At 43.4% G+C, this 12745-nt stretch overlaps 2 protein-coding genes across 4 annotated transcripts in view; one reads left to right on the forward strand and one right to left on the reverse strand.

The window, feature by feature from the left end:
• LOC106602437 (oocyte zinc finger protein XlCOF29-like) overlaps window positions 1-12745 on the forward strand; it is a 395249-nt gene that overhangs the window by 78006 nt on the left and 304498 nt on the right. The window lies entirely within an intron of this gene.
• LOC123723694 (zinc finger protein 34) overlaps window positions 1-12745 on the reverse strand; it is a 48868-nt gene that overhangs the window by 8681 nt on the left and 27442 nt on the right. The window contains exons 1-3 of one of the 3 annotated variants that reach the window (XM_014195006.2): window positions 8741-9234; window positions 8255-8385; window positions 4807-4992 (exon numbers count right to left, since the gene is read on the reverse strand). In XM_014195006.2, coding sequence (XP_014050481.1) covers window positions 4807-4992; window positions 8255-8385; window positions 8741-9023 — 600 coding nt within the window. In that variant the 5' untranslated portion in view covers window positions 9024-9234. Of the gene's footprint in view, window positions 1-3422; window positions 4993-8254; window positions 8386-8740; window positions 9235-12745 lie in introns of those variants that run through there. The other 2 variants (XM_014195004.2, XM_014195011.2) reach the window with 2 other exon arrangements.

A 12745-nucleotide genomic window follows, 5' to 3' on the forward strand; every position in this document is an offset into this window, starting at 1 on the left:
CCTAATCTCAGCTCGTTACCTGTATAAAAGACACCTGGGAGCCAGAAATCTTTCTGATTGAGAGGGGGTGAAATACTTATTTCCCTCATTAAAATGCAAATCAATTTATAACATTTCTGACATGCATTTTTCTGGATAATTTTTATTCTGTCTCTCACTGTTCAAATAAACCTACCATTAAAATTATAGACTGATCCTTTCTTTGTCAGTGGGCAAACGTACAAAATCAGCAGGGGATCAAATACTTTTTTCCCCCACTGTACATGTGATGTAGCCTATTTGATATGTGTATGTATACATTTGTGATGTGCTGTACATCAAATCAATTGCATGTGCTCTATTGCTCTGAATTTTCTCTCAATTGATATTGTTAGAAAAAGTACAAATTAAAGATCTGTGCGGCCCTCAATGATTGTCTCAACCCCAAAAATTGTGAGTAACACTGCTATATGCTGTTTAATCGTCGTCTGTGATCAGGCCTACAATCGTGTTGTAGTCGTGCGTGGCCACGCAGTCGTGGGTGAACAGGGTGTACAAGAGAGGACTAAGCACGCACCTTAACAGCTTATTTCTCTTAAATTTTGTGCACAAACCCCTGTTAGTGAGCATTTCTCCTTTGCCAATCCATCCATCTGACAGGTGTGGCATATCAAGAAGCTGATTAAACAGCATAATTACACAGGTGCACTTTGTGCTGGGGACAAAAGGCCACTAAAATGTGCAGTTTTGTTACACAATGCCACATGTCTCAAGTTTTGAGGGAGCATGCAATTGGCATGGTGACTGCAGGAATGTGTGTGTGTCATATATATGAGTGTGCAATTCTCTTTATTTATAAAGAGACACAGACCACCCCCCTGATCTTACCGGAAGCTGCTGTTCTGTCTTGCCGATGCACAGAAAATCCAGCTAACTGTATATTATCCATGTCCTTGTTCAGCTACGACTCTGTGAAACACAGGATATTATAGTTTTTAATGTCCTGTTGATGGTAGTCTCGAACGGAGCTCATCCAGTTTATTCTACAGTGATTGCACGTTCGCAAGTAGAGTAAAGGCAGATTATCCACTCGTCGACGCAGTCTCACCACGCATCTGGCTCGCCAACCCCTAGAACCCCTCTAATTACGAATGATGGGGATTTTGGCCTGGTCCAGGAAGAACAGTATATCCTTCGTGTCTGACTCCTTAAAGAAAAATCCTTGTCCAGATTGAGCTGAGTAATCACTGTTCTGAGGTAAAGAAGCTCTTTTCGGTCATAGGAAACGATACGTACAAAAAAAGTTAAACAATGCAAATGCACAATTGGTCAGGAGCCCGTAAAACGGTGGCCATCCCCCTCTGGCAACATTCTCATTAATTAAAATACACTGTCGTATTCATGCAGAATAGGGTGAGATGTATACTAAAGAGAGTCTCAATGAGAAAAATGGTTTGGTGAGTTGAACTGAATAGAAATGAAGAGCAGGCTGACATGGTTAAGCGCTTTGCTTGATGTACCGATGGGTTTCATACAACCGCTTTCAACACTGCAGTAAATTTCCTTGTTGGTTTTGGGTCAAATTCAGGCTTAAGTGACCTCTCACACAAGTCCTCCACCTGCAGATCCGAGACCATGATTAAACAGGAGGCTGGAACGGAGCAAATGGAATGGCATCAACCACATGTATTTGATTCCGCTCCAGCCATTACCACAAGCCCGGCCTCCCCAATTAAGGTGCCACCAACCTCCTGTGCATGATTGTGCTTCCGTTGTGGGTGTGGTAGTGAAGAAACCTTCAATAGCATGTAATTAACATATCTTAATATGCAATACCATTTCTCCCGAGTGGAAGAACTGCACTCTGGCGCCCTCTGCATGAAACGGAGGCGTGCTTCACCCGCACCACGCCGAAAGAGTGGCAGAGTCTGCTGAACTATCGGCAACATTTAGACGAGGCGTACTTGATGGTTTCAGACGGCACTCTATCCCCGTTCTTCCAAAGACAATTACATTTTTTTGTTTGGTGGGTGATGGGTGTTTGAACAAGGGCTTAGAATGAAAAGTTACATTTTCTGTTTATTAAACATAAACAAGTTTTAAATACGCCATATGTAACCCACACATATACAGGTCTCAACTACAAATCTCTGTGATAAACTGCATTCCCTTTCTCATTAAAAGTGTCTGAGGGAGAATTTTTTTGTTGTTGGAGGTAATGAAACAGGCATTTGTGAACATCATATACAGTGCCTTCGTAAAGTATTCAGACCCCTTGACTTTTTCCACATTTTGTTACGTTACAGCCTTATTCTAAAATTTATTCAATTGTATTTTTCCCTCAATCTACACACAATACCCCATAATGACAAAGCAAAAATAGTTTAAACATTTTTGCTGAGCACCTTTGGCAGCAATTACATCCAAGTATTCTTGGGTATGACGCTACAAGCTTGGCACACCTGTATTTGGGGAGTTTCTCCCATTCTTTGCAGACCCTCAAGCGCTGTCAGGTTGGATGGGGAGCGTCACTGCACAGCTATTTTCAGGTCTCTCCAGAGATGTTTGATCGGGTTCAAGTCCGGGCTCTGGCTGGACCACTCAAGGACATTGAGACTTGTCCCGAAGCCACTCCTGCTTTGTCTTGACTGTGTGCTTATGGTCGTTGTCCTGTAGGATGGTGAACCTTCGCCCCAGTCTGAGGTCCTGAGCACCCTGGAGCAGGTTTTCATCAAGAATCTCTTTGTACTCTGCTTCGTTCATCTTTCCCTCAATCCTTACTAGTCTCCCACTCCCTGCCGCTGAAAAACATCCCAACAGCATGATGCTGCCACCATCATGCTTCACCGTAGGGATGGTGCCAGATTCCCTCCAGATGTGACGCTTGGCATTCAGGCCAAAGAGTTCAATCTTGATTTCATCACATATCCACACAGGAACTCTAGAGCTCTGGCAGAGTGACCATCAGGTTCTTGGTCATCTCCCTGAGTCACCTCCCACTTCCCCGATTGCTCTAGGAAGAGTCTTGGTGGTTCCAAACTTCTTCCATTTAAGAATGATGAAGGCCGCTGTGCTCTTGGGAACCTTCAACGCTGCAGACATTTTTTGATACCCTTCCACAGATCTGTACCTCGACACAATGCAGTCTTGGAGCTCTACGGACAATTCCTTCGACCTCGTGGCTTGGTTTTTGCTCTGACATACACTGTCAACTGTGGGACCTTACATAGACAGGTGTGTGCCTTTCCAAATCATGTCCAATCAATTGAATTTACCACAGGTAGACTCCAATTAAATTCTAGGACCGTCAAGGATGATCAATGGAAACACGATGCACCCGAGCTCAATTTCAAGTCTCATAGCAAAGGTCCTGAAAAATTATGTAAATAAGGTTTCTGTTCTTTATTTTTAATACATTTGCAAAAATGTCTAAACCTGTTGTCGTTATGGGGTATTGTGTATAGATTGCTGAGGATTTTTTAATCCATTTTAGAATAAGGCTATAACGCAACAAAATGTGGAAAAGGTAAAGGGGTCTGAGTACTTTGAAGGCACTGTAGCCTACATAGTACAAACACAATATAACAGACTTCTTAGGCTTATATATGCCTTATATAATCACACAATGTCTGGATGCAATATTCTACCCAGGAATATTTAACACTGAAATCTGTTACTCTCGTTATTCCAAATGCATCTATGGATCCATTCTGCTGACAATGAAAATGAATTGTCTTTAATGCAAGATTTGATCTAAATGTCAGAAGCTATCGAATGAAATAGAAAGTAACTATGTTATAGAGTGGAATGGTTTTTCTGCTGGTGTATCCTGAGGTAGCTCCTCTCTGAGAACCTCTTCTCGCAGTGCGTACAGGCGAATGGCCTCTCTCCCGTGTGGACCTTCAAGTGCCTCTTCAGATGGTGCTGGTGGGAGAACCTCTTCTCACACTGGGGGCAGCTGAAGGGTTTCTCCCCTGTGTGGACCCTCTGGTGCCTCTTTAGGGTGCCAGCCTCCGCAAAGCGCATGTGACACTGGGTACAGCTGAAGGGCTTCTCCCCTGTGTGGACCCTCTGGTGGATCTCCACCTTCTGGGGGCAGCTGAAGCCTTTGTTACAGAACATGCAGAGGAACCGTTTCTCTTTACTATTACCTGATGTGGCTCCCTGTCCCTGAGCCTGGGCTCTAGCGATGTCGTTTGAGTTCAATACCTGATCGAAAAGGATGTGGCCTTGTGAATTGGAAGGCCCCATCGACGTGGACACTGGGTCACGATCCCTGAACATGTGTAAAGGAGAGTGGGTTGCAACATTTGGATTTGTCTCGAAGCTTTCCCTGTAGTCTAAGAAATCTCTGCCTTGTGAGTGTCCGTCTCCTACGTGATGATCTGCATTCCATGTGAGAGGAACGTCACCCTCCACTTTCACAGTCACTTCATCTACAACCAGACCCTCCCCTTTCTTATCTAGGCACCCTTCAGAGTATACACTACTACTGTACTGGTTCCAGTCCCCTTTAGACAGATCAGTCTGGGTCTCTAAACCCAAGGGCATGTTGACAGGTTCCGTCTCTGTAGTGTAAGAACAAGACAGATCATCACCACCAGTGTCTAACGTATCACCATCTCCAAGGGAATTAACAGTCCCCTGGCTCTGGTGAAATACCGGTAAATACTCTGAGCCTGAAGCAGGAGGAGAGCCCAGTGGCCCCAATCCCAGTCTCTCTGGGTCTGATCTGTGGTCAGATCCTGTGCGTAAGAGCCTGTGTGTTACAGTTAAAGTCTCGGTGTCTGTCTCTGACTTGAGGATGGCCTTCGGTGTTCCACTGACCTCCGTAATGCTGCGTCGGGTCCTGGGCTGGGGCGTGGTGGCGAGGTCGTCCGTAGCTACAGGGGGTGCCACTCCAGCCGCTGCTCCAGTCTGGATGTCTCTGCTGTGTTGCGGGTCGTCTTCTTCAGTCCTCTCCTGCTTGACCAGAGACGATCCTCCAGGACCTGCAGCCTCTGCATCTGCAGACTGACAAGAAGAGAGGAGGTTATTACAGGTACATGAGTAGAAATCGATAAGGATGTCTCACAAGCTCGCCTATGGCAAATAAATTACGATGTACATCAGTTGAGGCTGCTGAGGGGAGGGCGGCTCATAATAATGGCTGGAATGAAGCAAATGGAATGCCATCAAACACGTGTTCAATAACATTCCACTACAGCCATTACCATGAGCCCGTCCTCCCCAATTAAGGTGCCACCAATCTCCTGTGATGTACATGCAAGTAGGGCTGTGACAATACTAAAACTATGCCATAACGAGACAAGAGGCCCTGGAAAAAAACTTGAACTATTACAAATTACTTTTTATTTTAGTTTACGAAAATGTGACCACACGAGAATTCCATATGAGGCTAATTTAATTTGACATGAAGCTCTTTTTCATCAGTTTTGTCCAATCATAAGCAATAAGCATGCAAGCAGAATATTTAATGCAATCCTCTCATTATAAGTATTGACATCTTTCAGTTGCGCGATCTGATTGAGCTGATCTCTCCCACACAGCTCCCAGGCGGCCTCTTCAGTCACTTGTCAATCTTTGGACACTTCACTTGTAACTAACCTCAACTAGAAACAATAATGTTTACACTCTCTCTTACTTTCATGTAGGCTATGATCTCATCAAAAGCTCTATTTTCCCCATGTACACTGTTATTCATTCATCTGTTGGATGTGGTCTCGCACGGTCCGCAAATGTGAGTTGCGGTTGCTTTTTTCCTATGGGAAAAACAAATGCTATTTGTTGAATATTAGGAGTACAGTAATACTTCTGGCATTTCTGGAAAGCTCCAATTCTCAGCTAAGGAAACCACTGTTATTTACCCTCTTGACAGTTATGATGGGGAGAAAATCAGAGCTGTAAATTGTTTAACCTGTAGCCAAGGCTGTATAGTATATGGTTGATTAAGGCTAGCATTGGTTACAATCTGCTACAATATCAATGTTGCCAGCTAAGGTATAGAAGGGGATAGTATACGTAGTTGTATAAGGCTATCTGAATGTGCACATGACGGAAGTTAGAGGTAGCCTAAATATTCATTATTTAATAGAAAATAACGTACTGACTTACGTGACTAAAATGGCTGTGACTAAGGGAGTGGAAGCTAAACTCAGCAAAAAAAGAAACGTCCCTTTTTCAGGACCCTGTCTTTCAAAGATAATTCGTAAAAATCAAAATAACTTCACAGATCTTCATTGTAAAGGGTTTAAACACCCATGCTTGTTCAATGAACCATAAACAATTAATGGACATACACCTGTGGAACGGTCGTTAACACTCACAGCTTACAGACGGTAGGCAATTAAGGTCACAGTTATGAAAACTTAGGACACTAAAAAGAGGCCTTTCTACTGACTCTGAAAAACACCAAAAGAAAGATGCCCATGATCCCTGCTTATCTGCGTGAACGTGCCTTATGCAAGGAGGTGTGATGGTCGGATTTGCGTGTATCGTCAAAGGAATGAGCGTTACACCGAGGCCTGTACTCTGGAGCGGGTTCGATTTGGAGGTGGAGGGTCCGTCATGGTCTGGGGCGGTGTCTCACAGCATCATCGGACTGCACTTGTCATTACAGGCAATCTCAACGCTGTGCGTTACAGGGAAGACAGCCTCCTCCCTCATGTGGTACCCTTCCTGCAGGCTCATCCTGACATGACCCTCCAGCATGACAATGCCACCAGCCATACTGCTCGTTCTGTGTGTGATTTCCTGCAAGGCAGGAATGTCAGTGTTCTGCCATGGCCAGCGAAGAGCCCGGATCTCAATCCCATTGAGCACGTCTAGGACCTGTTGGATTGGAGGGTGAGGGCTAGGTCCATTCCCCCCAGAAATGTCCTGGAACTTGCAGGTGCCTTGGTAGAAGAATGGGTAACATCTCTCAGCAAGAACTGGCTAGTCTGGTGCAGTCCATGAGGGAGAGATGCACTGCAGTACTTAATGCAGCTGGTGGCCACACCAGATACTGACTTACTTTTGATTTTGATCCCCCTTTGTTCAGGGTCACATTATTCAATTTCTGTTAGTCACATGTCTCTGGAACTTGTTCAGTTTATGTCTCAGTTGTTGAATCTTATGTTCATACAAATATTTACACAAGTTAAGTTTGCTGAAAATAAATGCAGTTGACAGTGAGAGGACGTTACTTTTGCTGAGTTTATTATGTGCATGATGGAAGTTATGTTAGAGGTTTGTATGAACTGTTAAATAAAACTACAGTGACTAAAATAGGACTAAAATGACTGACTGAAACTAGGTCATTATCAATAAAATAAGGTGCAGAGAATTCGATTTACCTGCTGGGGGGCAAGGAGACCCCCAGCTCTGCTAAAACCATTGACAACTGCGTGCCATTTAAGGGATTGTTAAATAAATGTTATGTGTTTGGTTTTAATATCATCACCTTGAAGACTAAAACAAAATATAAAATAGGTGACAAAATTAAAGGTGCTACACATGAATTCCTCTCCCCCATGTGGAAGCTAGATGAATTGCAACAGCACTAGGCTACATTCAAAACAAAATCTCTCCCCTCCCCCACATCCCATTTCTGTGTAACATGATGGAGACTCCTTGAGCTTGAGCCTTTCGGTTTTGGTCCACTAGCTTCAAACAGCTGTAAAAACTATATATTTTTTGTAATTTAAAAGTTATTTTAACTAGATGGTACAATGATTCCCTACACTATTCAGTGCTTTTTTTTCCACACATTAAATTAACAGTGTAGAGTTTTAGCAAACAGGAAATGAGTGGTTTCTCCATTGGACGATTGCGCCGGTTTCCAATAAATAACACAGCCAAAGTCAAAACAGCTTTCCCATTTTGATTGTCAAATATAAATTCTGCATTTTAGAATGCGATTTTGTATGTGCTCAAATGACTTTATTTGTTACACAATGCACAAATTCTATGTATATTACCTTAACACTGGCCTGTGAGGATACCAGTATAGCAATATTTTTCCCAAGGGAAAAATTAAAACACCACGCACACTAAACTCTTTGGTCCTTTAAAAACCTGCTGTATGTAAAATATTGTCTGCTATTGCTAGAAAAATAAATAGATATGCCTGGATGACATTATGTTTGTTTCCAAAATTAGGGCTGTTTTCCTAAATAAGTTAAATACTAATGAGTATCGCGATACTGGTAGCGTCCCGGTATGTAAGCAAATAAATAGCTGAGGGGAGCCTTTCTGAAATATACTGGGCGCATTTTATGTACTGTAATCTAACCTCTATCATGATAACATGCTGGGTTGCGGTTCCACTCTCGTCATCAACAGTGATTGGTTGGTCATCTCTCCATGTATTGTGTCCCGCTGGCTTCACAAAGCTCCTGTAGCCTCCAGTGAGATTTCCTTCACCTGAGAGTGATTGGGGGAAAAGAGATGGTTAGGTACCGTCAATGCTCAACACTACATTGTACAATATTGACAGTTTTGACACGGTCTAGAATTGGCAAGAATGTAAGGTAACACTTCACATAATTTCTTAATATACTACTTACAGATCGATTGATTATGTTCCAGGCATCTTATTGTTTTCAATTAGTAAATCATAGTAAATCAAGAATCTGATTAGAATATGATAGTGTCTTTATGCAAGTTAGTTAAGTAATGGCATTCTATCCAAAAACTGACTAAGACCCAATTCTGTTTAACACATCTAAAGTCACATGTGTAGATGTGAACGGTGCGACAGGCCTTCTGCAAAATGTACCTCTTGCCATTCCTCTGTATCGGTCGAGGGACTTGACACTACTGGGGAAACTGGCGAGGACGCGGTCTGGCGTTGTCCTCTCTGCCCGCTCCCGTGCCACCTTCAGTTCCAGTAGCTGTAGTTTCCTCCGTAATGCCCTGTTTTCTTTCTGGCTTTGAGATATTTCCAAACGAAACACTGCATAGTCGTCGTCTACAAGTTTACAAACCTCTACCACGGCGGCATTCGCTAGCACCTCCATGATGGAGGCTATTTGAGTGTGAAAAACCATACAGTTAGCCATTGTTAGCTAACATTAGCAGCTAGCTAATGTTACCTTGATAAAATATCAACCAAGTCCCGTCTCCAACGCGACTTAAAGACTACCCGGGATAATTATGTTATAATGTGCAGTTAAGAGTCATATTTTGAGTTCCAATGTGTTAATAAACGTCTAAATAACAACAATAAAAACGCTAACATGGAAGTTGTTCATGGTCACTTCCGTTTACACTTATTCGTCACTGGTTCTTAAATGGCGGTTGGCAACCAACTTTTAGTGACGCCTTACCGCCACCAACTGGACTGAAGTGTGGAACAGAGACAGGGAATGTCTCAAATTTAACTTTATCCAATTAAACCGGGCCTTCTCCCTAAGGAAATTGAATACATAATTCAAATACAATATCACCTTAAGGGTTTCCTAACAATTCAATTAAACTTGGCTCTTCAATACCATTATTCCTAATAACAAATAGTCCCTTTCCCTCCAATACCGATGGCATTGAAATCTAATTTGTTCTACTGTCTCAATTTCCTCCTGGCAGTGATCACACTTCCCAGTTGGATGTTTCCCTACTAATTTCAAAGTGCTGTTGAGCCTCATGGGTCCCAGTCCCAGCCTTGTGATTACGTTTCCCTCTCGAACCGAGGAACTCCCTGCCCTCACCTTTTCCTGGATCTTATGCAGGTGTCCCTTTCCATCCCTATTCCACAACTCTTGCCATTTTGTTTTTTACCACTGCTTTTATTAATCCCTTGGCCTCTGCTTTACTGAAGAGAAATTATATTATTGGTTGGCATCTTCACTTTTGTCATGTTCAATTTCTGAGAGTTCACCATCTGTCGACTGCTCAGGGTTGTGAAATTGATTTAATTTAAAAACTGTTTTCTAAAATCCAATGAACCACCTGCAACTAGCCATGGAAGTTTAGAAGACATTGGTTGTCTTCCAAGTTGGGAATTAAGGAAGTATCGCCAAGTAAAGGTTTGTCGCAAATTCTCCTGCTATGCTTTACACTGGATATGTCTTCTCAGCAGACCTGACTTGTTCTAAAGGTGTTATAAAAAGGTGTATTTTATGAATAGGCCGTAGGCAAAACTACATTCAGCTGGGAAATATAGTGTTACAATTCAATAACATGACAGTGTTTTGGCCATGCCAGCACACCAAACAACAAGTCTATATCATGTGAGAATGTGATCATATCCAGATGCTCAACTGATGGACGTAGTAATAATGGGGAAAGAAAACTCTTACCCCCAGGACACTTCAAAGAATGTTATCGCAGGTGCAGCAAAATGCAAGCCACACTAATACAATTTTCCCCTTTTGTGGACATTCCTTTGTCTGAAGGTCACTCAGGAAGGAGAAGCTCTTGTAACACAGCTTACACTTGAAGGGCCTCTCCTTGGTGTGAACAGTCTGGTGCCTCTTCACATAGTTCACCTTAGAAAAGCGCTTCCCCCAAGTGGGGCAGGCGTACGTCTTGTCTCCATCCATCCTAACGCTCAACCTCCCACATTGTGACCCAATGACACCAGAGGGGGTAGGAGCAGGAGCCACCACCCTCAGGTGATTAGTCTTTGAGCTCCCTCCTCTAGACATCGTTTTGGGTGTTGTTGGGATTGTGTTCTGTGTTATAGGCTAGGTACCTCTCGTGGTGAAAGCCCACCCTGACCCTGTCTGTATTTGTGGGGTAACCCTGAGGTAACTGAGGAAGGCTAGACCCAGGTCTAAGACCTTATATGAACCCAGTCACTAGGCATTAGATGAGATCCTGAAGGAGAATACAGACTTGCTGACAGACTTCCACCAGGGGGGTCTCCCACCACTCTGTCTAAAGGCTGAAGCCCAGGATGACCTGCTCTGTTCATCATGGATTCTGTGGTGTTTGTATCATAGGAACAGGAGGGTCTATCTCTATCAGCCCCAGGTCCTGCTCCATCCCTGCATTGAGACTGAAGAGAAGGATCTGTGCTGCAGACTGGATCCCAGACTGGATCCTCTAGGTGAATCCCAAACCACCCCTTTGCCCCTTCCAACTCGCTCGGACGGCCCTCCGTTGTCACGTGTTGCTGACGAAACTCCAAGGGTGACTTTCAAAGAGTGGCGAGGGGATCAATAAACCCATCAAATTCAGGACACACTCGTGACTTGAATGATGCAATTCATTATCCACTTTTAAACAAAACGAGCATGAAACTCTAATTAACAAATTCCCTGGGCCCTGGGGAAGGGGGTGATATGGGATTCAGCCCTGGTCTCTCTGATGACCACCAGGACTGAGGTTGTTCAGTCCACCTGTCCACTGGCTCAGTGTTTGTGTGCTGTGTAGTGGTGGTGGTGGAGTCTCTTTCCCTCCCTGTTCGGTTCCGGTTCCGACTTGGGAAGGAAAAGAGACTACTCCTAATCCGGGGTCAGAGTTTATGAACAGCCGCCTCAGAGGTCCAGTCTCTCCCACCAGCAACACCGGATATCAGCAGGTCCTCATGGACTGCAGTGTAAACACAAATTGTACAGAAGACACAAAGTCATTTCTGTACAGTGCTGTGAAAAAGTATTTGCCCCTTTCTAATTTTCTCTACGTTTGCATATTTTTTATACTGAATGTTAGATCTTCAACCAAAACCTAATATTAGATAAAGAGAACCTGAGTGAACAAATAACAAGAATTACATACTTATTTCATAAACACAGTTATGCAACACCCAATGCACCTGTGTAAAAAAGTTATTGCCCCCTTACACTCAATAACTGGTTGTGCCACCTTTAGCTCCAATGACTCCAACCAAGTGCTTCCAAACATTGTAAAATGGCGCCGGAAGAAATGGCAGCAGTTTTACGAGCGCCTAACCAATTGTGCTATTATGTGGTTTTTTTTTCGTGTTATTTGTAACTTATTTTGTACATAATGTTTCTGCAACCGTGTCTTATGGCAAAAAAAAGAGCTTCTGGATATCAGGACAGCAATCACACACCTCGGATTAGACAAAGATTTTTTCTTCAACAAGCAGGATACACAGGATGTACTTCGAACACCTGACAAAGCCAACATCCCCATAATTAGCAAGAGAAAGAGATGCAGGTACAGAGGACACAGAGCGGGGTGCCTCGTAAGGATCCGCAGACGGTGAGTGGGAAAGCTGCCGTTACCGTCAATATTACTTGCCAACGTGTAATCACTGGACAATAAATTAGACAAGGTACGATCACGAATATCCTACCAATGGGACATCAGAAACTGTAACATGTTATGTTTCATGGAATCGTGGCTGAATGATGACATGGATATTCAGCTAGCGGGATATACGCTGCACCGGCAAGATAGAACAGCACACTCCGGTAAGACGGGGGGAGGTCTGTGCATATTTGTAAATAACAGCTGGTGCACGAAATCTAACGAAGCCTCTAGATTTTGCTCGCCTGAAGTAGAGTATCTTATGTTAAACTGTAGACCACACTATTTGCCAAGAGAGTTTTCATCAATACATTTTGTGGCTGTTTATTTACCCCACAGACAGATGCTGGCAGTAAGACTGCCCTCAGTCAGCTGTATAAGGAAATAAGCAAACAGGAAACTGCTCACCCAGAGGCGGCACTCCTAGTGGCCAGGGAATTTAATGCAGGGAAACTTAAATCAGTTTTACCTAATTTCTATCAACATGTTAAATGCACAACCAGAGGGTAAACAATTCTAGATCACACAGAGACACACACAGAGACACACACAAAGCTCTCCCTTG

Source organism: Salmo salar, chromosome ssa04 (assembly GCF_905237065.1).
Source record: "Salmo salar chromosome ssa04, Ssal_v3.1, whole genome shotgun sequence".
NCBI classification, from domain to species: domain Eukaryota; kingdom Metazoa; phylum Chordata; class Actinopteri; order Salmoniformes; family Salmonidae; genus Salmo; species Salmo salar.